This window comes from Boleophthalmus pectinirostris, unplaced genomic scaffold (genome assembly GCF_026225935.1).
Source record: "Boleophthalmus pectinirostris isolate CB_2022bp ecotype Guang Dong unplaced genomic scaffold, ASM2622593v1 HiC_scaffold_8, whole genome shotgun sequence".
NCBI lineage: Eukaryota > Metazoa > Chordata > Actinopteri > Gobiiformes > Gobiidae > Boleophthalmus > Boleophthalmus pectinirostris.
Window position 1 is genome coordinate 19,824,302 of NW_026571515.1, and position 25,472 is coordinate 19,849,773.

The window sequence follows — 25,472 nt, forward strand, 5'->3', positions numbered from 1 at the left end:
AAACTGTTTGACTAAAGCTTGTGCATTTTTATATGCAGCCGGTCGGCATCAAACTGTCAGCCTGTACTAGAGATTTACTGTAAGGCCGATAGGAAGTATGCTAAAATTTACAAATATCAGCCTCTTATATCGTCCAACTGATCTTGCTACTCTTCAGTGCACAATAGTAATTTTTCATGATTTTAGACAGAAGATCAGAACTAACAAAATATTTTGACTATAGCCAGTACTACTAATTCAAAAAACGTTTAATTCCTGATGGAGAACATAATTTATAGTTAATCACTTATAACAACAGACATCCAACATCGAAAAGGTTTAGTAAATAGGTCACATTTGGCTAAAGCATGACTACAAGATTGATAATAGATAAGTACAGCCATACAACTGTTAACCTATTGTATATGATTGATTTAAAACCCTTCCTTATAGTTGGTTCCGTTATACACGTAGAATAAGTTCATAAGGCTTTGCTATCGCCCTTATCTCTTCAGCCTCATTCCCACGCCAATGCAGAATTTAATAATAAACTGATTAACCAATAGCGATAGCGCTTTTATTCTGCCCCACTAGTTTTGTTATCTGCAAATAAAATGATTCAAACTGCTCTACGCTTGTTCTTGATAATCCCCAATAGAAAGGCCCGGGATGTGGTCTGAATGCTTGGGCTGATAAGACTTCCACACATTCAAAGCTGTGAGCAGGAAGTGACCAGAAACAACATGGCAGCTCCTCTGATAAGAATATGACAGTGGAGATATGCGCGCTCCAGGATCCTATTGAGCTGTCATCGGGTGTCACAGGCTGGAGAGCCACAGTCACGGAGGGCTCTGATAGGCTGATAGCAGATAAGTGGACAGGCCCTGATAATGGCTGTAACACAGAAAGGAAAGTGGTCTGGCGAACACATGACAAAAGCTTGTAGATTGGTGTTTAGCAAGTGGAAGGGTTAGTAGACAGAATGTAAAGCATAATAATGCATTGGGCTATTGATAATTTACTGTGTTACTCAAGTGTGCAATTAAACAAGCCTCCGACACGTAAAGTTACTGTCACAAGTTAGCTAGCATCAGCCAACAGTTTTTACTACAGTTAGTCACTCTCACTTTTTTGTTGAAAATCAAACAACTAACCAGGAGCAGGAACACTTGTATGGATCATTGGCTCCTGAAAATGTGCTGTTTATAAATTTTATCTATATATTTTTTTTATTTTCAGACTATATTAAAACATTTTGACCATTTTTCCTGATGTGTGCTTTGTGTCACCATGGTAACTGTTGAACATTCTGCCAATAGAGATACATTCAGAACACCCCCAGCACGATGTCACTGTAACGTATCAATACTGAGCAGTGTTTCCTACAGACCAAGTAGCATTGTGTGCCCCCCACATTCAAATTATGTTATAGGAAGACCTGTATTTTAAGTTTCATGTTGAGAATTACTTGCCAAAACATTCAAGGAATGAATTAGAAAAATATTTTTTTTATTTCAAATACTTAACTCAAGACCTAGTTCAATCAATATTAACTTGTTCTTGTATTTAACTTTTTTGGGGGTTAAACAAAATAAATCATATTTTGTAACAGTTATATAATAATACAAATTACATAAATAAAATACTATAATTAGACATAAGAAACTACTAAAGGTACAAGGCACCTAAATGAAATAATGAAACAGCATTAGCTTATCTGGTGCATATGCATGCCTCATCAGAACATCTTTTTACGTGGCTTTCAGAAAAATAAATCAAGTGCTCTCTCTCTCTCTCTCTGTCTCTCTGTCTCTCTGTCTCTGTCTCTCTCTGTCTCTCGCTCTCTGTCTCTCTCTCTCTCTCTGTCTCTCTCTCTCTGTCTCTTTCTCTCTCTCTCTGTCTCTCTCTCCTCTTTCTGTCTCTGTCTCTCTCTCTTCTCTTTCTCTCTCTCTCTGTCTCTCTCTCTCTGTCTGTCTCTCTCTGTCTCTCTCTCTGTCTCTCTCTCTGTCTGTCTGTCTGTCTCTCTCTCTCTGCCTCTCTCTGTCTCTTTCTCTCTCTCTCCTGTTTCTCTCTCTCTCTTGTTTCTCTCTCTCTCTGTGTGTGTCTCTCTCTCTATATATATAGCTCTCTCTCTCTGTCTGTATCTGTCTGTCTCTGTGTCTCTGTCTCTCTCTCTCTCTGTCTCTCTCTCTCTCTCTGTGTCTCTGTCTTCTCTCTCTCTCTCTCTCTCTGTCTCTCTCTCTCTGTCTCTCTCTCTCTCTCTCTGTCTCTCTCTCTCTGTCTCTCTCTCTCTCTCTGTCTCTGTGTCTCTGTCTCTCTCTCTCCTCTTTCTCTCTCTCTGTCTCTCTCTGTCTGTCTCTCTGCCTCTGTCTCTTTCTCTCTCTCTCCTGTTTCTCTCTCTCTCTTGTTTCTCTCTCTCTCTTTGTGTGTCTCTCTATCTCTCTCTCTCTGTCTGTATCTGTGTCTCTCTGTCTCTGTGTCTATGTCTCTCTCTCTCTCTCTCTCTGTCTGTATCTGTGTCTCTCTGTCTCTGTGTCTCTCTCTCTCTCTCTCTCTCTCTCTCTCTCTCTCTCTCTCTCTCTGTCTGTATCTGTGTCTCTCTGTCTCTGTGTCTATGTCTCTCTCTCTCTCTCTCTCTCTCTCTCTCTGTCTGTATCTGTGTCTCTCTGTCTCTGTGTCTATGTCTCTCTCTCTCTCTCTCTCTCTCTCTCTGTCTGTATCTGTGTCTCTCTGTCTCTGTGTCTATGTCTCTCTCTCTCTCTCTCTCTCTCTCTCTCTGTCTGTATCTGTGTCTCTCTCTGTCTCTCTGTGTCTATGTCTCTCTCTCTCTCTCTCTCTCTCTCTCTGTCTGTATCTGTGTCTCTCTGTCTCTGTGTCTCTCTCTCTCTCTCTCTCTCTCTATCTCTCTCTCTCTGTCTCTGTGAGCTAGAATGACAGAATTGCGTTGAACAAAAAGAGGCGGAATCAGTTTGTGGTGCTTGGTTTTCATTTTGTGCTACAGATTGGTCTATGTATGGGACACACTGCTGAGCTTTTTGTACATTTCACATTGCATCATTTGTTTACACTACTCTCAGCAGGACTCAATACAGTTATAGGACACAACAGTATGCAATGACAGTGCTACATAAACTTACACCTCAGCAGCAAAGTTAGGAGACTACACTTTGCCAAATGTTATTCTGGTTTTGTTGTGCTACTGTAGGTTCCCTTTGGGTGCTAGTGTATATTTGTGGACCACATCAGGATTTTACAGATATAATGATTTTTAATACAATTACTAAACCGTGATGTATGTCATTTTCTTTCCTTCACATTGTGGACAGATTTTTTAAAATGAAACTCAATATAAAAAGTGGTTATGGTGAAGTACTTTCTCGCTTGCCTGGGATCCAGAAGACAGACTTCCTCAGGACTTTACAAAGATGTGAGCCTGGTCACTGGTGAATCCTCCAGTTTTCAAATAGGGGTGATTGACAGGTGGATTAGACAAGTGAGAATTGATATGATTATTATATTATAATTATTACAGATATGTATTTAATTACAGTTACCTGGAAATTCACAAATTTATCCATTAATCAAATAATCTTGACATCTCTACTGACCCAGTCAAAAGCTCGACTCATCTACAGTTTTCTGAAATAGACACAAGCCATCCTTTAAAATTGTACTGTTGCATTTTTATCATAATGGATTCTTTAATGGTCACAATCACAACATGCACCAGTAAGACACATATGTATATTGTATATACACTATAATGTAGTACTTGTGTGACATCAAACTGACCTCAGACTGTCCTTGTTCATCATGTCATACACTCAGCTCTATTGTACAGCTCCATTAGAATGTGTCTTTACAATGTGACTAACCGAGGCGATTGAGAGGAGGAAATGTGAGTGGAGACAGATAGTCAAACCATGAGTGAAGATGTATTTCCCGACAGGCAGTGAGGTTGGGATCGGCAGAAAAAGGCCAGACAGTTTGACATTTCTCTCTCTTTCTCTCCTCACCATCGTTCTCACCATGTATCTGCGCAGTGCCGTCTCTTCCGCGGGGATGGGAGAGGTATGACTTTGTGATAAGTAGCTGATAAGAAAGCGTAACAGTCTCTTTTGAAGTCACAGTTCAGAGGCCTTCTGTCAAGCAGATTCTCAGAGGCCCTGGTGATAAAGTATCCACATGTGAGCACAAATGTTGAGTTGGAATAGTATTGTTTCACTAAGAAAAATGAACCATATGATGTATTATGCAAAAGAGAGCATTTTAGATCTAGTATTTGTTAGAAGAATTAATTCAGAAAATCTTGGAAAAATATCATTATCTGAAAAATAGTTTTGTCACAATAACAAATTTTGAAGCACGATATATTGCTACAGTGAAATATAGCGATAAATTTATAATACTGAAACTACTTTATGTCACTCACACAATAACAATAATGCAAGATAATCCCATTTTAAATAAACAATATCATTCAAAACAACCTGAGATCCAGCACAATGTGTAGCAAAATGAACCAATAATTAGCCATAGATGCTACTTATTCAACAGTTTTATAGCTCAAATTATTACAACAAATATACCCCATATCTCCCCATTTTTACAAAGAAATGTACAAAAGACAAAAATTGACACCCAAAATACAATAGTATATTGTTTCAGCTTTCATTTATTAAAAGTCCATATTATAATTTTTGTGACAGACTTACTGAAAAAACTGATATACCTTATAAGTTTCATGAAACATATAAAAGTACTGTGCAAATTTTTGCATCTCTGGTTCTTGCACATTTGAGCATGCTAAACCTTTTTTGCATGTTTATAAACAAATTCAAAACATGCAAATATAAGTTAAATTGTTGAGACTGGCCTCTGTGGCTGTGGACTCCTTCTTTAGTATGGGAGCAGGTGATGGAGCTGTATCTTACTCTAAAGCTGGGCATGTGTTCATGAGCACAGTCGGTTTATTTGCATTTGGCTTCCCCTGGTTAAGCCAGTTTGTAAATGTGCTGAGCAAAATGTTTATGGTGCAGTCATCTCTGCCTTGATTCCTCCAGAGGACAGAGAGGAAAGCACAGGCTCTGACTCAATCCTGTGGTGGTGTTTTGAGGCTGCATACTTTCCCATAGCTTAAAATCACGCTCCTATCCCTGTTCACTACAGCACCCTCTAGGCCTGTCATGATAATTACTATATCAACTTATCGTTCAGTATATAAAAGCTCAACCAATGTTTTTGGGGGGTCAGTATTTATCGTGTCTGTTGTTTTTGTCTATATGCAGAGTATAGGGTACTGGTTTCAATATTATTGTTTATATTTCCTTCTGCAGTATGTCAAACTTCAAAATTTGTTATCATGACAGTATTCTCCATTACCCTTGGCAAATGTGATCTTTTGCCTAAAATGTTGAGCTATATCACTGAAAAAAAAGTATTTGTAAACACAGCAGTTTCCAGTAGTTAGTGTAACAAATACATCTAAGCAAAGTATTATCTTTATTTTTAAACTTTGGTACCAAGAAACCAGAAGTATCTGCAGTGGAAATGCAGTTTGACTGAATCAGTCAACTCCAACTTTTTGTGACTCATAAAGTGAAGTCCTGTTGAGTTGCAAAGTTGCAGAGTCCTACAGCTGAAATACCAACAAATTGGAGGTTTCTGTTGTCCATAAATTTTGTTCCTCACATCCTTCTTGTGTTCTCACCCTCCCGCCGTGTCCCAGGCCTTCCCGGTGCTCTAGTTTATGGCTAACAGCTAACAGCTCACGAGATTGATGAAGCTTAGCAGAAGGCGTCCGAGACCGACCTCAATACGGTAAACTGCCTGAGTGCACTTTCTAAAGCAGCATCTGTGTGTACTTCTCAGATTGTGCTGTATTTGAAGTATAGCAGAAATGAGCCGCTTAGGCTCTGCTGACACCAGACATTTCTAACCCCAAAATGTCTGTGTTAAGTTGAAATTGGCTTTGCACCTGCATGTGATATTTTTAGTTGTCTAAACACCTGAAACTCCCAGCACATTTTTGTGAGGTGTCTGTTAAATCTTTTAAAAGTTTAAAATTTGCTAATTTGTGATATTACTGTTATTATTTTTATTAACTCTTCGCGTAGGTTAATTAGTCTTTCACTTAACACCTTTAGTTTCTTAACTCAGAAAAAATGTGGATGAATAGTTTTGAATTGTACATTTAAATGGCAACCCCTTTGCCACTGTTGCTTTATTATTAGTAGTATTCTTTATGTGACTACTGCTATTTGTACACTATATCTTGACCCAACCATTTTTCAAATTACTGCATCGACTGTGTTAAATTATATAAACACAGCCAGATCTAAATGAAAGTTACTACCTGGAATTCTATTATCACGAAGCAACATGACATGCACTTAGCGGTTCTGTATACATATTTCATCTAATCTACATTAGCAGTTCACATAACCTTGATTGGGCAGTGTGGTTTTGTTCTTGTCAGACTAGACCAAAGCGTACCTAAAGCCTCTGTGTTTTCAGTCTGATTAACCGAAGATAAATTCTGCATTTCATTGCTCCACGTTTCCCATTTCTCTTAAAGTTAGCCTCATTACCATGCTCCTTATCTCTGTTTTTAATGAGAACCCCTCTGCTTCCATTGTTTACTTAATCTTCTTAAAAGTGTTGCATAAACTCATAGTCACATAATGGCAAACTGCTGACAAGAATTTCTTCACTCACTAAATGAAAAACTACATTGTCAACAAATAATTCCTATATGCGTTGAGCCTGCCTTTCATATTCTGATGACATTTACATCGAAAACAATTTAAAAAGCAGCTAATGTCTTTTTTTTTTCCATGTGTCTGCTCCCCCTTATTACTGTCCTATCCTTATTCAGATTTGATTATTTTATAAATGACTTTCCTGTATTGGAGCCTGGTTACAGAAAAAGCAGAGAGAGGGAAAATCACTGCTTATTACTTTGTCTGTGGTGTAGCGGGGCTGCCGGGCTCCCCCGAGGTTGCAGTAATTGACTTGTCCAATCCCTCCTTTCAACACGTTATTCTTTCTTCTTTCTCTTTGGCGGTCGCCGTGGGGACCATGCCTGGTGCGCTGAACGTATCGGCTTTGGTGTCAGAAAACTTAGGAGTGGACAAAACCCGACCGTCATCATAAATACTGGCATGCCTCTCCTGCTGACTTCTCGTTTAATATCCCAGGCGACCACTTGCACACAACATAATGAATATTTAATAGACTTGTCATTGTTCAAACACCACAGTGGCCACAGATCAGGTTGTAGGGTGGGGCTGTGTATGGAAGTGGGGTGTTCATGTTTTAGAATTTTGGGTCAACTTTCAGATGATGAGGAATATGTTGTCAGAATTGTATTGTTGAGTTTTGAGCTTTCAAAAGGCATATGTTTTTACCTTGTTTGAGTAAAAGTCCTCTACAATGCAAAACTGACTCTTGTGCAGTTTAAGCCATGTTAGAATGTAACTACATTCCTGGAGTTGTGTTTTGTTTCAGTAATACATGTTTGAGTTGTTTTATTATTAGTCTACATCTCCAAAGCTTAAAATTCCCTGTTGCACCTTGTGATGTTGTGGTTGTTTTCAAATGAACAGCTTTAGTTTAGTAGAGACTGCCAATTCCAGGGCTGGAGTTTGAAGGTGTATGGATTTTAAAAACATAGTGTAACATGTCCTGTATTACTACATGATGTCACAAGGTGGAGCAGAGTGTTTTCTCTTTGAGGGAACACCTCAACCTAAATATAAAGAGATTCTGTGATGTGTGACTGAAATAAAACACAATTGCACGTATGTTTGTGGTGAGGAAACAACATTATAACATAGATTGCCCATGCCCTTTGCCTGAAATTATTATCACAAATTGCTGAATGTTATAAACCTTCAACATTGTTCCTCAAGGGTGTAGGTTTGGTCTCAGCTTTGGTGGGGGCATTATTAGCTAACCTCTCCCCCAAATGTTTTATGAATTCTTTCAAAAAACACACAGAATCCAAAATAAGTGAGAGGTAGTTTCATTTTTCAGTTTGCAAAGTGTCCATTGCCCTTTTAAGATGATTCTTTACCGGATAACAGAGATGTAGAAGTTTGCAGCAGATTTCCCTTTGCTTGTTGGTGATGAGATGTTTGTGAGGTAATGTCCGTACATTTTTCTGTTTAATATTGCCAATAGAGTCTGGCTGCTAACAATTCACGAGTAGGGCTCCATTTGGGAGGTGCACTTGTGGTGATAGCTGCTCTTTTTCCACGGCGACTCATTATAAGGCAAGTTTAATTGAAGATGAAACCAAGTAAGTTCTTTTTGAAAAGTTTTTCAAAGTTTGGTGCGCAGCGTCTTCACTCACGCCTGCATAAGATGCCACTAATGACATCACTCTGTTAAATTAATACTATTGAGTTTAGAAAAATATGGGAATAAATTTATATTTTTGCTTATTAAAATAAAATGGCAAATATTGGTAGGGACTATTTTGTATTCCCCAGATATTGGTTGTAACATGTCCTCACTGTCCCTATGCAAACCTGTGCCCTTGTTGTTCCTTCAAAAATTTCAAGGGCTTCATTTAGAATTAAATATCCTGTCTTTCGAGTGGCCAAAAGTCCTAAAAATGTTTCCTATGCACAGAGGCTGAAACCGGTAGATAAGTTGTAAAATTTTGTGTCCTTTGATATTCTTGCCAATGCAGCCTCGCACTCATATTCATTGCTCTGGTTACTTTGACTTAAAACTGTCCCAGACCTCCCTGGCACTTTCCTAAATGTATCTTCTGTGTCTATATCTGGAGCTCTAAAGGCTTTAGAAACAGAGCTGATAAGACACTTAATACTGCTGCCAACTTCAAACTGGCAGAGCAGTGTCCCATTCTCTCTCCCTTCTGCTCCTTTCTTTATGCAGCAAATAAACTAAATGGCCTCTGACTCTGGGCTAGAAAATCCTATTTACTCCCAACATCCAATAAGAGACATTTTATACACTGGCAATAAATACAGACGTCAGCTATGTAAGCTTACGGCGGAAACTTTGAAAATTTATGACAAAGTGGAACTGAAGTAGGCACATTGGCAGCTATAGAAGTACCTGTTGTATTAGCAGTAGTAGGGACTACTGCCCCCAGTACTGTTAATATAGTGTATGTAGTTCTTACTATTTTTGACGTATTTGTATTATATATTACATATCACAATGCAGTGGTGTTGTTTTCACATAAAATTATAAGAAAATAAACAAGTTAACAACATGCATGAACATTCACAGAAACAGTGGCTCACTCTAGGAAAAACAAAAACTAAAACACAACTATAATTGAATACGTATAAGGTAGATCTGTTTAATGTTATATTGTGGGACATTCCAAGCAGAGCAATGACATAACTACATATTCATAGAAACAAGAATGTGACAGACCCCCAGCTGAAAAGTTACATAGTACACCTTTAAAGTTATAAAGTATGTTGACGACTCAATTCTGCCTTTCTTCACCGCAGGTCTCAAAGGTGGAACCCACTTCAAACATAACCTAACCTTGTAATTACACTGCACTGGCAGCTACTACAGTTCATTTTGAAAAGACAACTTGAAGAGAGAGAGAGAGAAAAAAACTAATAAGACTTTTCTCGAGCGAATTAATCCTTTTGTACAAGCCATGTTTTTGTCATCTAGAGACTCCAAATCCCTGATTAATCTTCTGGCTGCTGTTCCTACAACTGTACAAAACAGAACCCAACATTTAATTAGTAAAACCATAAAAGAACAAAAGTGCTACCTTGATTCACTTGTGTAACCTTTTAGAGACATAAAAACACTGCTTTTAAATTGTCAGTGTTAGCCAAAGCTCAAGTACAAGGAATGTCAAAAATCTTGTTAAGAAATAGACAAAATTAAGTACAATACAAAATAATTTTGTCAACACTGTATAAAAGCTGCTTTCATAATCCTTAATACAAAAAAACTTCAGTTAAAGGCCCTGTACCTAGCATGTTTTTGAGCAGAAAACGTTTGTACATATACAGTGTGTAAGCTGCTCTTGAGCTATAAATAAATTAGAAGGCATTTTATTATCCAGTAATCAGAAAGTCCACGTTAGCATGCTAGTAGTTATAAGTGTTACTGTAATGTCAAAACGGGTAATAACTGTAATTAGGATGCTCAGAATGTATTAGGTATTTGAGAAATCACTTTTGTCCACTGCACATGAACTAGTTCTGTTCTGAATCATAAAGTGAAACATCTTAAGACCTCATCATTTTTGTAGTTGCTGTGTATATTATGAATAATGCTAGTGAATGTTATTCCTATATTAATACCATTTATATTGTTTGTAAAATAAAACAATACTGTAAACCCAAACACATCCACTGCTATGGAATGAAATTGGTGCATCCCTTGTTTTGTTTTCTGGCTTTTTAACCCCAAGGCTGTTGATATTTCTGTCACTCTCACAGCTGGCCACCTGCTTTTGCCTATTTTAAAGAATGTCTTTGTGCACATTGTAAAACTTGGCCCCACGCTCGTAGACTCCCAACTTCCAAAGCCCTTCTGGAAACTGGGATAATCTGTTTTTCCTACAGGAGGCAGAGTGGTTTACATTCACATCGCTTTGTTCCGTATTCTTCTGCATCTTTAATGAGCACATGTTGACAGCGGCAGGGCCAGACTTAGGGAGTGTTTTATAGTGCGATAAGTCTGTTTTGCAGGAACACACAATTCCAGGCCAGAATTCCACCTTGAGGCCAGCAACAAGATAAATGACCTAGATTCACTGGATTTATTAAACCTTACATGTTAAGTTTGCATTGCTTTGTATCCTAAGCTCACCTCAGTATGAAATGAATAATATTTTGAGTTATTGTCCATTTGTTTTGTACATTTCAAGATTTAAAAATGCAGTATTTTCAAGTCTCAACTACATACAAGGATACAATACTGTTTTTTGTTTGTTTGTTTCTTTTTTTCATGTTAAGTTTGCATTGCTTTATCCTAACCTAATTTCAACCAAGTGTATATAATATTGTGGTTTATAGCCGGTTTGTTTCATAACTTTCAGGATTTTAGAATGTATTTTCAAGTAACTACACTCAAGAATATTATATTGTTGTTTTTTTTAATATATATAAGACCACATGATAATATAAAAGAAAGTAGTACAGTTTAGTATTGAAAATCACATTCTTGATTCTCTTCTCTTTTAAAAAAAAAATAATAATAATAGCCTACATTTTATTTATGTAGTGCTTTTCTAAACACTCAAAGACTCTGCATAAAGAACAATTAAAAGAGGATATATATAAAAAACAAGGTGATCAGACAAAATATGGGCATGATTTAAAAGCAGGTTAGACATTGACAGCGGTTCTGAATAGATAGATAAATAGTTACGTATTGTACCTTTAAATAAATTTGTGTTTTAGGGTTAAGAAGTCAGTAACAGAGTGCGACCACATGGGAGCGCTCTCAAGATCCACCTCCAGGTTTTGAGCTGGTCTTGGTCAGGACTTAAGCTCGAGGATTGGTTTGTTCCAGGCAGTGATGGAGGAATGAAATGGATGAAATACTCAGTTTTGTTACTTAAGTAAAAGTACAAATACAGAGGCAAAAGGTTACTCAAGTAAAAGTATCACCTGGAAAATCTACTTAAGTAAAAGTATTGAAGTACCTGTTTGAAATGTACTTTCAGACTAAAAAAAAGTTTTAGAACAATTAAAGCATCAAATGAAGTGATTTTGATAAATAATTTAGCTGATTTTATGTATGCATTTCTTCAATGTATTAGTAAAAAAAAAAATACCTATAATTAAATAAGTGGGACATCTTCTTTGCATATCTCCATAGATACAACCAGGTGCTGGACTTGTACCAGAAAAGTTACACATTGCACCTTTAAAAGAACTAAATTTAATAAAAAAAAGAAATCACATGCCCAATTTGTGTACTGTGACAGCATTACTTCACATACATGCACAAATAATACATATCCTAATTATCACTTTTTGAAATAAATAAATATAATAAAAATATACCAGTATGCCATTGTGTGGTTTGGCATTTTGAGTACATGTCTACATCTAGATCTACATCTGTGCTACTGCTTTGTTCTTACACTGTGTACTGTAGTCTCCATTAGGTTGGCCTTTGATAGAAGCTTGTTAATGGCCTGAACTTAGCGTCTATAATTGGCTGCTACAGTGTAATTGATCTTTAAGGACAGGGCCTTTTGGAAGTTTTAATTTTCTCTCCGATTAGATCATCACAACGCAAATGCCATGTGTAGTAGCCTTTACCTCAGCACTGTGAGCTATTTGTTTTCATTAGCAACACTTTGGAATGCTGCCCTTTTTGTTGATTTACTGTCTCAAGCTTTAGGGTACAGAGCATATAGTTCTATAAGCCAGATTTACCATATATCACGTATTATTCAAATGAAGATGAGCTTTCTACCTACGCTGTTCGGTCCAGCTGAGCCACACGCACATGCATTATACTGTAGCCATTTTAATACGTTTTTACTAATGTGTGTGATTTTGAGAAATGCATAAATCCACAGGTTCTACGCTGCAGATAAAGATATATGGAACAGAGGTATCAGGCAAATGGCAAACTACTTTATCATGCTAAATGGAAATGCATTTGCATAGTCATTTTTAGTTTCAGCCATACATTATTTTGATTTCAGGCTGATAACTGAAACAACTAAATCATGGTTGCGTGTTGAATAATGTGTATAGAAATCTGCACAGTAAAGATGACGCGTTCCATTGGCCCAGACAGAGGGAACATTTTGTACCTCCCTCACTGATTGCATTTAGACTTTGTAAACCTGAATAGAATGGGGGTTGATGTGGTATATTGCTTCAAAACTTCAAAAAAGCGAAGAGAGTGATTCTATTTAGTGACTGTGTTCATGAAAGCACACTGTTCCTCTAACACTGTGTGAATCGATACACCTCTCCTCAGTATACTATATGTGTGTAAGGGAATTGATGGATTCTAACTTGATTATTTTACAGGGGTCTCTATTAACAAAGAGCCAGTATTTATTTTCTGGTGATAATAATCATCAAAATAAATAATCTGAAATTGTGGATATGGGCAGACAGGACACTTTTGTCTTTTTTCAGCGATTACATTCACACAATGGCTCTTCTCTCTCTTCTTTGATTTTTTGATTGTTGAAATTAGGGCTGAGCGATTTTTTTGAAAGTAATTTTGCTTAAAGTTTGCATTTTGAAGAGATCCTGAAGAAAAGAGTGAAAAATGAGCTGACAAACTAATACAATAATCACATTTCAGAGCATTTTTGTACAGATGTAGACTACAGGGTTAGCAGTTTTTATGCAGAATTGCAGAATGCAGAACACAATATTCTGTTGTTTGTGGAGGAAATTATGGTATTGATTGACTGATTGCTTGATTGATTAATTTATTTCAGTCACAGGTATATTCTGACATTATTTCACAGACAGTCATATTTAACATGCACAGACCAAAAAGGTGTAAACTGAAGCTTGAGCTTATTATGCCTACCAATTATTCCTTTGTGAGAGCATTTTGACACCAGTTCATCTTTGTTATTTTAATTGTTAAAAAAAAAAAAAACTTTGCAATTTGCCAGTTGTGGCCATCAAAATTTAGCTGGATTCATCAGCCGGTTTCACTTTGTAGAAACTGTCTGACCTCGCAGAATTAGAATTTGTTCACTCGGCGGTAGGCAGGTACTTTTTTTATTTAACCAATCACTGCTATTTGTTCGTGACATATGTAATGCACCGCTAACAGGGCTAACCGGTATATTAAGCTTTTCGCAAATCCCATAGGAGGAAGGGCAATAACGTCTTTTCCCTTGATAAAATTCACCAAATGTTCTCTTTGTTCCGGCTTTAAATCCTCGTTCTCGGGAATCATTGCCAACACAGAATATATGGCTCTTCTCTGATTGGCTTGTTCCCGAACTTGCACTTTCGTGATTCTTGCGAACCATCTAGTGTATTCTGATTCCTGACCAAATCGCTGGAGAGAAATGAAATTGAGCGGAGGCACTAGGTGGCGTCGGCCTTGCTAATCAAAATTTTAATTCGATTGCAATTTAAATTGTGTGTGTTTTTAATATGATGCTGTTATGTAATATGCTGCATTATTACCATTCAACAACAAATTCACCACACAACCTTTACCTGCTTCCACGATAATCCCTCACCACATCCTTCCTTCCATCATTACTGGCCAATTATATAGAACGCACTAACATCATAAGAAGCCTGCATATTGCTAATAATGCCTTTTTATACTCTATTGAAAACCATTACAGCTGCACTTGGCAATGCTTTTCACAGTGCACCTTAGCTCTGTAGTTCTGCACCACTCCAATGGATTCCAGTCGAGTCTGCGTCTCCCCCCAGCTCTGCTCACTGATCACTAATGATGATTAATGCGGACTGGGCTCCTATTGGCAGCGCTGCGTTATTGGCATACTGACAAGCCTGTTAAGATGGATAACTACACCGGGCGAGCGTGTACATGCAGGCCCCCGAGCAGCAGAAGCGAGGGGACCCCACACTTTAGCAGAGAATTCAATTGATCTGTGCGTCGGCCGAATGGGAAAAATAGATTTGTGGGAAAGCTGAAAAACAAGGCTTAAACGAAACTTAAGCGCCCAGGTTTGTGGGTTTGTTGGATCACTTTGAGGCTGTGGAGGATGGATTGTAATTTATCGGGCGTAGTCGTGCAGAACGGTGTGTTTTGCAGTTGTAGTCTCAGTTCTTTATTAATTTATTTTTGTTTATTTGTTCTCACAGGAGATGGTGCGGCGAGGGGAGATCCTGGACGACAGCATGGAAGATGAGTTCTACCTCAGAAGGCTGGACGCTGGGCTGTTTGTTCTACAACTCATCTGCTACATTATGGTGGAGATCAGCAACTCGGGGATAGCACAAGTACTTACAATGCTTTTATTTTGAACAGTTGTGTGCAGCAATGACTGTTCAGTATGTAAAATAAAGCAACTCAGTCTAGTGCTGAACATGTAAAAGTATTGCCTCATGTTAGTACATTAAAAAAATTGCGACTTGTTTATGTGGTTACGTTATGTAAAACATAAGCACATGTTGTTTGTGTTCTGTCGTAAATCAACAAAATCTTTCTTTTTTAGTTGCAGCAAAGAGTCCAGCAGATTCTGAACGTCAGAGGAGGCTCTGTCAAAGTGATACGACACATAATGAGAGGTGAGGACTTTATACTGTGTTGTTTGCATTATATTACTCTAATAAGCTGTTCCACCAGTTCAGTTTCAACACCAGATACTAGATATCAATAAAATGTCACTTTCAACACAAAATAAATGTACTGAAGCTTCAAATTAGTTTTTGTATCAATTAGCATTTAGGTATCAATCATTTTGACAGCCCTTCTTTTAACAAGGGACTTTATTCAATTAGAGCATTTCGGCTGAAGTGAACTCATACATATTTACACTCTCCAGCGCAACAAACCAAACCAAATTTTGAGTTGTGATTATGTTTTTGCTTTTTGTACATAATTTCCTAATTCAATTTTTCCCCAAGTTTTCCAAACATATTTATTTGTCCAGTAGTCTTGGCAAAAGCAGTATTGGTGTGCACTCGGACTATGGTGTGACTCTCACAGCTCAGTGATCACTGCTGGGCTGTGAGCCGTCTAAAGCTGCTTAGTTACAGCTGATGGACTGCTTTTACTGGCCTGTTCATTCAGAGTCAGTGATTCTCCTCTCAGTACTGCCTACTTCTTATTGGCTTAGTAAAACTGAATAAGTCAAACAGCATTTACTTAAAACACTATATTGCATTCACAAACTCTGGTTTCCACTTGCTTTTTGTTCTGGCAGTGATTGGCGAGTGCTGGTGTAAACACTGTGTTTGGCTGAGCTGCTTTGATAGGAGGTATTTGCTGTTTGTATTGCAGAGTGGTTATGCTGGAACAATATAAATATTTTTATCCAAAACTATGACTTTGAGAAAATACTAACTTTTTCAGGTTTTACATTAGTTTGTAATTGCAGTGGATGTATTATTTAATGTGGTGGCATTAAACACTCTCTTGCACTTATTCAATTATAGGTGTTTTTCTTATAGGTAAAACAGCCTAAATTACATACTGTACCTAAGGCATCAATGCAGTAGGATTAAAATGTATCCTATTTAACTCTGCCATGAATAACCAAGGACAGGATTAGTTTCTGCATTAGATTTTATTTCAAATTAGTTCAGACCATTTAATGATATACTTGTTTTATTCATATTCAAGTCAACTTGTTTCATCTTTGTCAGCTTTTTCATATTTTTATGGGTTGTTTAAATTTCCCTGCCGCTGTGTAGTATATTATATTAGTTTTCCTTTATGTCTTTATGTGTTTTTATTAGGGGTGTGCAAAAATATATAACATTATTGTTATTGCGGGCTGCTGTATTGATACATCATGGAGAATGTTTTTTGGTATCTTTTTTAACAATTTTTTTGTGACTGCATGACAATTTTGTTGCTTATTTAGTGAAAGGAAACATGTTTATCGGTGGTTTTCAGATTCTAAAATGTGATGTCAAGACTCTCAGATGGTGGCAAGATTTCATTGTAAAAATTCACAAAATGTTGAACCTGGTCATTTTTATTAGTGACTAGACCCAAAAACTCACTGTATTACAACAAAAAATGCAATTTGGTAATTATAATTTTAGCTACCCCCCCATCTGTATTAAATATTATTGGCCTATAGAATGTTGTGATGACATCTGCAACCCAGCAAATGTACTATTCATTGACATTGTCATTGTTTTGTTTATTTTTATAGGTATTCACTTTGCACAACTGGAGATTTAACAGAAATACTGTATAAATGTATTTGGTTTTTAAAAACAGATATATATCGATTATCATGCATCAAAGCCTCTTACATTCACAAATTTTGAGTAAATATAGACGATGCATGATAATACTGAAACCATCCATTCAAAGTATTCAAGTCAAAAATATGATGCAGTAATAAACAGCAGAATGCAACAATATCAATTGTATAGTTTTAGTTCATTCACTTACATCCAATCAGACTGAAGTCATGAAATATAATCCACAAATAATCTGATTTTTTTTTCATAAAGTTTTTCTTAACTGATTGCTTTTATCACCATCATGCTTTTTTTTTTTTTTTCTAATTCAGCAGTAATGCAAGCAACAAGTTGCAGTAACTTGCAGAATGCAACACTTTAGTTATGCAATTGTATAGTTTTAGTTCATAATTCAACTCAAATCTTAGCATACTACAGAAAAAATAACCAAAAATTTCCTCTAATACAAAGAAAAAACTACTCATGATAAATTTTGACCACCAAAAATGATAGTTCGATCCATCACATTTTGAACGATAACTCAGTATTGTATTATTCGTGACAGTCCTACATGTACCGCCATATAGTGATAATATTGTATCGCATCGAATCGTGAGGGACACTGTGATTCCCAGTCGTTTTTTGGTTTTTTTGGATTGTCTTGCATCCCTTCCTGCGTTTGCTTGTGTTTAGACCCTGGCTCTGTGTGGTATATAACAGTACAGATAGAGCCATCAGTCATACTCTCTACAGTGTGTCAGTACAGGGCTCACCTCCAGTCACCGCGGCCCTCTTCTGTCTGGGGACATTTGGCTCACGGTGAAACTTTTGTCTCCTCCATCTTCACATTTGCATACATTCAATGGTCGCTAGTGGGACATGGTTTTCTTTCAGGCATGATGACAGTTTGAATAGATTGCATATTGTTGTGAGTCTTTACAGCCTCAAAGTTACGATACATTTAAGTTTTGTACCTGAGGTTTTTATAGTGTGAGAAACAGGATTGTGTCAGGGACGATCAAACATGTTCTAGCGCAAAGGGAGCAGGGAAATGGCACTTTTTTATGATGATCAACTTGATAAAGTTTTAAAGTTGTTCAAATTATGCTATCAATCTCCTGTCATATTTAAAGTGAAATCACAGTGGCCATTTGTTGTATCACACAGAAACAACCAAATGATATTCTTTTTTCTTTTTTTTTAGCTTGACATTGGAACCTAATATTTAAGCAAGTATAAGTAATTATCCTACTATAGTATAAATATAAAATATCCTCTAAAACAAATAATACTATTAAAATAACATTAAATAGACAATGGAAGACACTATGTTTATGCTGGGTCTCCTAATTAATTCTATTTCTCAGAACATGGCACGCATCAAAACTTGTTAATTAGAAGAACTACTAGTAAATCATTTGACACTTTTACATTATAAACTTTCTTAAAACACCACAGCATTTGATACCAAGTGGTCACTTATTGTTTTGGTACCCAGCCCTGTCTATGGCACAACCCTGGCAGTGCACCACAGCTGTCTGTCTGCTGCCTGTGCGTGTGTTTGGCCTTGCAGTCACCTCTACTGGCTGGTCCTTGTTTGAATTTGCCCAGTTAATGTGAAACTGTACTCAAAGGTTAATTGCATACAGAGTGTCATTGACCCGGCGTCCTGCTCCTAATAGCATTAGCTTGTGAATAAGTGAGGTGCTCTTGAGGATGTGAATACTGATTTTAAACTTTATTGGTTATTCATTACAAATTGTCCATGTATGTTGTAGCAAGTGATAATATTAAAATGTAAAACAGGCATGCACTCCCTTGTTCTGTAATAATGAAGTCAGTGACATTGTAACCTCATGCAAAAAACATGTTTTACTATCTTTTGCGTGTGTATAGCTTACATTGGAGCTGCTATTAAATATATTGAGTTACATTATTTGGTGTCACTGGTTCAATATTACAAAATAAAAAAAATAATTCCATCAGACACTTTTAAAGGTGTATTGTGTAATTTTTTCTGATGGAGAGCCCGCCATCTGCTGGCCTCCACGAAGATGTTACTGTTTTGCCTCGATTATATAGCTTTTTCCTATTTACTTAAAATTGAAATCTGTTGGCGTTTTAATTTAGAAACCGTCACACACTAGATTGCCACCACTGATGTGTTTGCTGTGTGAAAATAGCTGGTGCCTGGCATTGTTCCACTGAGTGAGCATACACTGTTTTTAATTGGCACATTTCAACTTGGCATCTCCTTAGTGCCACATTTCTACTCAGTTATGATGTTCTTTTTGTTACTTTATCTAGTAGTGCTTCCAGTGCGCCAAGGTGGACAAAATGGGAAATTATTTGGACACAGTAGCTCAATCATCACAATAATAACAAGCTTAAAAAAGGAAAAATAAAAAGCAAAAATAGCAAGAGACTGGTGTCAAATAAGGTGATTATATAAATGTTTATGTAGAATAAAAATACAAAATATAGTAATACAAGTATATCTCAGCTATGTACAAGAGGGAAAAAGGCAGAGATAGTTACAGTATAAGGTGCAAATGGGTTAGACTGCTGGATCAATGCAGAGTCCAGTTCATAATTATAGCAGTTATGGCAGTATTCTCAGTTTGAGGTATTCGGTAGTGAATCACTAATGGTCGAACATTGTAGTAGATGTCATCAGGAGAGAGTTCGGGGGAAATGGGCTGCTTTCGGTGAAAATCCATTGTCTCAGTAATTATCTATAAAACTTCTCAGGAGATGGTCCATAAATGTAGGCACTCAAATTAAGTGCTCAGCCTCAGTCGCCGCTTTGACAGTTTTCAATTAGTGTACATGAAGATTGCTGCAAGTTTTGGCTCTATTTACTTCATTTTCTGGCTTCAGTTATAGGATGGCTGCTTTTGTTAGTGATATAGTTACTTGCTTACTTTTTAACTTTAATTAAACAAACTGTTTCATACACATGCGACATATAAAAAACAATTGCATTAGAGTTGGAGAGAGTTCTAGCAATCCAAGGGTAAAGCTTTTTTACCAGTTTCCCCATGCCTTGAAGTTCATGTAAGGTCTCACAGAAAAGCAGATAAATAAGCAGTAATACAATTTTAACTAAAATATTTAAAGAATTGATTCCTATTAAGCAAAATATGTTTCTGTTCTACCTACATTGTTCCCTTATCAAAAACATTCCTGAAGAGGTTTTAGATATCATCCATGCATGTTTCAGTAATTTAGTGACCTCTCCCGGGCCCTGTTTGAACCCTCCTTACGGGTAGCTGCAAGGTTCTGTGAAACGCTCAGCCCACAATCCTATGTCATCCATGCTCCCACACAACAATTCTCCATAAATATACAAAAAACATGATTCAGAACTGTAACAGCAACTTGACAAACCTGATGTGATGTGCAGTAGTTTCATTAGCAGGATGCACGATGATTGTGTTGGGATAGCGCTCTGAAAGGGTGGTGACTTAATGTGAAGAGCAAAGGGAAGGGGATGCTCAGAGCGTCAAAAGCAAAACTTAGAAAACCTGTTAATACATGGCTGCATTTGTTTATGGTAAATGTAGAATTTTCAAAAAAATAAAAGGTAACATGTTAATTTAAATATGTTATGTGTGAGCAGCTAATTCCCAATAGATGGTAAAATACTCCCTCATTAAGGTGGCATAAACTGTTCCAAAAATCCAGAATATGCCATAAAAAGATTGAATACTTTTTGAAGGATCTACAAACTCACTGAAATGTTTGGCAAAGTTTGTTTAGTTCATACAGTCATAAGTAGACAACTGGATCCTGACAATACTAAAATGGGCTTTCTTTAAAATGGTCATTGCCAACTCTTGACACAATGTCATTTCACCTGCAGCAGTGCTCCTGTCTGCTCCTGTCTCTTCCTGTCTACAGACCTGTCCCTGACCTCGGTAATGCCCCTCTCGCTACTGTCCTGTAGGCTCCTGTGTGGTTGCCGTGGTGACAGCAGGCTGCCACCGGACAGCTTTACACAGAGTTAAAAGTCAGTGATGTCTGACCCGAGTGAACCGTGTGCACCGCCTCTCCATTTATAGAGCGGGAGCGGGCTCAGGGCTGTCAGGGAGAGGCCAGGGCTTTTCATGTCCCTGTGTGTGTCTGCAGACCTGCTCAACACACTGTCACTTCTGCCTCTGTAGCCTCCTCTCTGCACCACGCGTCAGGGCCCTGCATAGAAGCTCTTATATAAAGCTCCAGACAGGCCTTGGCTCCTGTGGCCCTCTTCAGATCAAGTACCTTCTGTTTACGTGTCTGCAACTTCCCTTGTTTAACTCTATCATATTTATTTTTAATTGAGCATGGGTCGACTTAAAGGTGCACTGTGTAAAATTTTTAATGGAGGGTCTGCCACTTGCTTTTCTCCAAGGAAACGTTATTGCTTTGTCTAGAATGTTCCACAGTATAGATTAAACCTATTTATCACAGGGGAGACAAGCAGGTTACAGAATTAAAAACATAAAATGAAATAAATGCTGGATAGTAGGGCTGCCGTGGTTAGGAAATTTCTCCTGCGGTGCGGTATAGCAACTCAACAGCGCGGTATGCAATACATTACAGACAGACATTAAAAACATAAATAAAGACATTAACATAACTATTCACTTAAGTAAAGAAACTTGTAATTCTGTGATGGCCTCTGATATTATTATGAGAGTTTTGACGATACGATATCATGATAATTTGGTTATTGTTACAACCCTATAGTGCATCTTTAATGCATGCTTCTTATTATATATCATGTTAAAAGGAATGCAAAAATGATTTTTTGATACTCTGCAGTGACATCTCGCTTGTGTTGTTTGTATCTCTGTTTTTCAGCAGTTACCATGGTGACACAATGCACACACAAGAAACGCAGACCAAAAAGTTTGAAGATAGTCTGAAAACTCATGAAAAAAATATTCATGATTTTTGTGTTTGAATTTCAACAAAAAAGTGAGAGTGACTAACTGAAAAACTGCTGCTTATGAGAAAGATTTGTTTTACAGCACAAGTCGGCTATTTCTGTGCTAAAATGTGTTAAAACAAACCTCAGATTAAAGTCTAACTTAAGTAATCGAGCTTCTAACAGAGTAGTGCTTTCACTTAGCATCACATCAGTTGCAGTGTCACTATAAACATTTATTTAGTATGTTTTATTTTGTATGAGTAGGAACACCTTTCTCCGTGTGTAATCCTGCTCTGTGTGTGAGGCTGCTGCTCCTTCTCCTGCTCTACATTAGACTCACAAATGGAGCAGCGTCTCTCAGAAGGCCTTGTGTGGGAGGAACCAGAGAAAATGAAGGAAATGGCACAATCAAGTGTCCTCTCTCCACTCTGCAGTGTGCTCTACCTGCAGTATGTTTGTAGACACAGAACATACTGTACCAGACTGTGCAGCTTCTTCTGAGACATCCAGGGTTGTTTTAAGCTTTGTGCAATCTGCAAGACATATTGAACTGAGCTACTTTTTACTCTTCTTTAAGGCATAGCAATAAGGCCGCTGACTGGGATTTGGTGTTCTTTAAGTCTTTTTTATTAATATAGTGATTGAAATATATAGCAGAAAGTGAACTTGTCTTTAAAGATGTGTTTGAAGTAGGAGAACTGTCAAATAAGAACATGAGTATTTTACAAAGATTTTAAATGGGTTGATTTGACTGGGTTTGAGAATAGGTTGGGGAGCTAATGCTAAACTTTTATTCAAACATAAACTATAAAATAAAATATAAATGCAGTAACTTAAAGGGCAGCAGTTGGGACACAATATCTGTTATCTTCAAAGTATAGACAAAAATTAGAGAAATTACTTTACATATGAAGGAGTGGTGCAACAAACACAAATGTTCAAATCATTTCATATTTTCAACATGAAGCTTTTATCATTCATTGACTGAGATTATGTTTATATGATGACAGTCTGAACAGAAGATGCAAAAATGGCGTCGCGTCTTCACTTCACTTTCTATTCCGCTCTTAGACAAGTGTTTTCAGGAGGAAATCTGTGCATACAGTGACGCAAAAGTGTGTGGAATTCGATTGGGTGTGCATGCCAAGTGGCTTGTGGTGACACTAGGTTGTGATGTATGTGATGTAAACGTATACGCGACGTGAGCAGATCTGACCAGAGTTTTGTGTCTTGGAGTGTAGTTTCAGATTTTTGCATTTTTAAGCCCCAAAAACGCCGTCACTGTCTAAATGAAAGGCACTTCCAAAGAGTAGTACAAACATTTTTTACTTCAGCAAAAATATTATTCTAAAATTTAAAAATTTAAAAAATTACTAAGTAGGAGTGAAAGTATGCTGCTTTCAGTACTCTGAAAAGTACAGTTTCTTTAAAAAGTTACACAATTAAATGTAACTACCTCTGCTAACAGTGCACAGAGCCAATTGTGGGTTTTGCAGTCTCTTGCTTTTCTCTGTCAAATGTGTGAGAGCCATACAGTCTAATGAAAAGTCCCTCTTTTGGTGTTTTTCAGAGTATGCAGAGAGCATTGGCGATGGGAAGACTGAGGAGTTCAAAGAAGCTGAGAGGAAGAGGATCATGGACCTCCTGGACTCTTTCTAATATTATTTTTTAGTACTTTTTTTTTTTACCGGCACCATGCAGCAAGGTTTGAATTTGGATAGTAGTTCTTTCATGTTTTGTCTGGATTGCTTTTCCTTGACAGACATTCCTCTAGACTAGAAATCGGCTGATATGTGTTTTTTTTTTTTTTTTTCCTTTTTCTCTTCATGGCCAATACCGATTGTTTAGAACCCAAAGGAACCGATGGTCGATGACTTATGGTGATATTTTTAGGGTGATATATAAGGCCAGTTTTGGGCATTTCCAGAAATTATCTAATAAGAATTCAAAACAAAATCATCCCCAACCTTGTAGAAAGCAGTGTAGTAATTTTTGCAGTATCCTCTTAAGACTAAAGTGTTCAAACAAAACTTTATACATATATATTATCAGGAATATTTAGGCCAACTAATATGTCAGTCTATCTCTCCTCTAGAACACATATGTGTTAATGGACTAGCATGCAGAAAATGTTAAATTTGTTTTATCTTTTTTTGTTTGTTTGTTTAGTTTATTATATTGGTCTTTTTGTCTGTTTGTACAACTTGATAAAAAAACAAAGTAATAAAAATGTTATGTTATAAGGTAAATCAAAATACAAACCCAAGCATAAAATAGAGCACATTTAGACAAGATAATATTATCTTTCTGGAATAAAACCAAATAATAATTTATAAATCATGTTCAGTTAATTAATGCATAGATGTAAAAGGGCATTCATCTTCATTTCATAATGAGTAATTTTACCCTGAGCGCTAACAGTTGCTGAAACAATATCGAAGCTTAATAGAAATACATTTAGTTCATTAATTTTTATAAAGTGCATTGTTTTGCAAATAGTTCTAAAGTGCTTTGGTGAGATTGTTTTATTCAGAAAAGGTCCTTGAAGAGCAAATCTTTGTTATTATATAAAACAATGGACTATAAAACCTTTTTAGATAAAATTAAAGATGTTCATTCCTAGTAAAAAAAAAAAAAAGACAAAGGGGTCTGTTGTCCTGGGCCCCAAGGTTTTAGGGGCCCAGAATTGGACCCTCAAACTATTAATTTATATTAGAGGGGGGCCCATGTGAGTCGTCTTGCCCTAGGCCCCCACATTTCTCTTGATGGTCCTGCATAGAACAACTAATATAATTAAAATTTAGGTGGCACAGATTTGATTAATTTACTACATTACGAATCCCAGTGTTTTCTACTTTCTACATGCATGTCTAACTTGCCTTTGACCTTTCAAAAGTACAGGGAAAGTTAATAATTTGTATGATTAATAGCATTTTATATTTCTTATTTCAAGATCAAAATTGCCTTCCTTGCACAAACTAATCCTTCCACCAAGAATCCATCAAACGCTATTATCTTTGCGGTCTACTTAGAATCTCATTATCTGCTGTTAAAGCCAGTCTTAATAGTGCCCGATTGAACAGACACACATTGTTGTCCTGACCTGATAACTCATTAGCTTCTGCCGCAGTTTGGAGAATAGATTTTAAATACATTCTCAGTAAACGTGCTCTGTCAGTGCTGGTAGATTTGCCTTTGCAGTTTCATATTGTGTAAACACCGATGTCCCCTTTTCACCTGTTTGTTTTGGATTTCCATGTAACATATTTTCCAATAAAAACATTTGCTAATAAAGTTGTGTACCTTTAATAGGGAAGTCAAAAGTGATTTATTGATGGAGGTGTTCTACATGTAGCTCTATTGTTAAGCAGTTATCTTGGTGACACATAGCCAGGCTGGTGCCACCTAGTGCCTCCGCTCAATTTCATTTCTCTCCAGTGACTAAGTCAGGAATAGGGATACACTAGACAATTTGCAAAAACCTTGGAAGTGCAAGTTCTGGCACCAGCCAATCAGCGAAAAGCTATATTTTCTGTGTTGGCAACAATTCCCGAGATCAAGGATATGAAGCCGTAACAAAGAGAATATTCAGTGAATTTAATCAAGGGGAAAGACGTTATTGTCCTTCTTCATACGGAACTTGGGAAAAGCTTAATATAGTTAACCCTGCTAGCGGCGCATTACCTGTGTCACAACCAAATAGCAACGATTGGTTAAAT

General features: G+C 37.0%; 1 protein-coding gene across 1 annotated transcript in view; it reads left to right on the top strand.

Moving 5' to 3' along the window:
* The window catches only part of ctnnbl1 (catenin, beta like 1), a 53,157-nt gene extending 28,095 nt beyond the window's left edge, over positions 1-25,062 (top strand). The window contains exons 14-16 of the mRNA XM_020922342.2: positions 14,781-14,918; positions 15,134-15,206; positions 23,324-25,062. Coding sequence (XP_020778001.1) covers positions 14,781-14,918; positions 15,134-15,206; positions 23,324-23,412 — 300 coding nt within the window. The 3' untranslated portion in view covers positions 23,413-25,062. The remainder of the gene's footprint in view (positions 1-14,780; positions 14,919-15,133; positions 15,207-23,323) is intronic.
* The last annotated feature ends 410 nt before the right edge of the window (positions 25,063-25,472 follow it).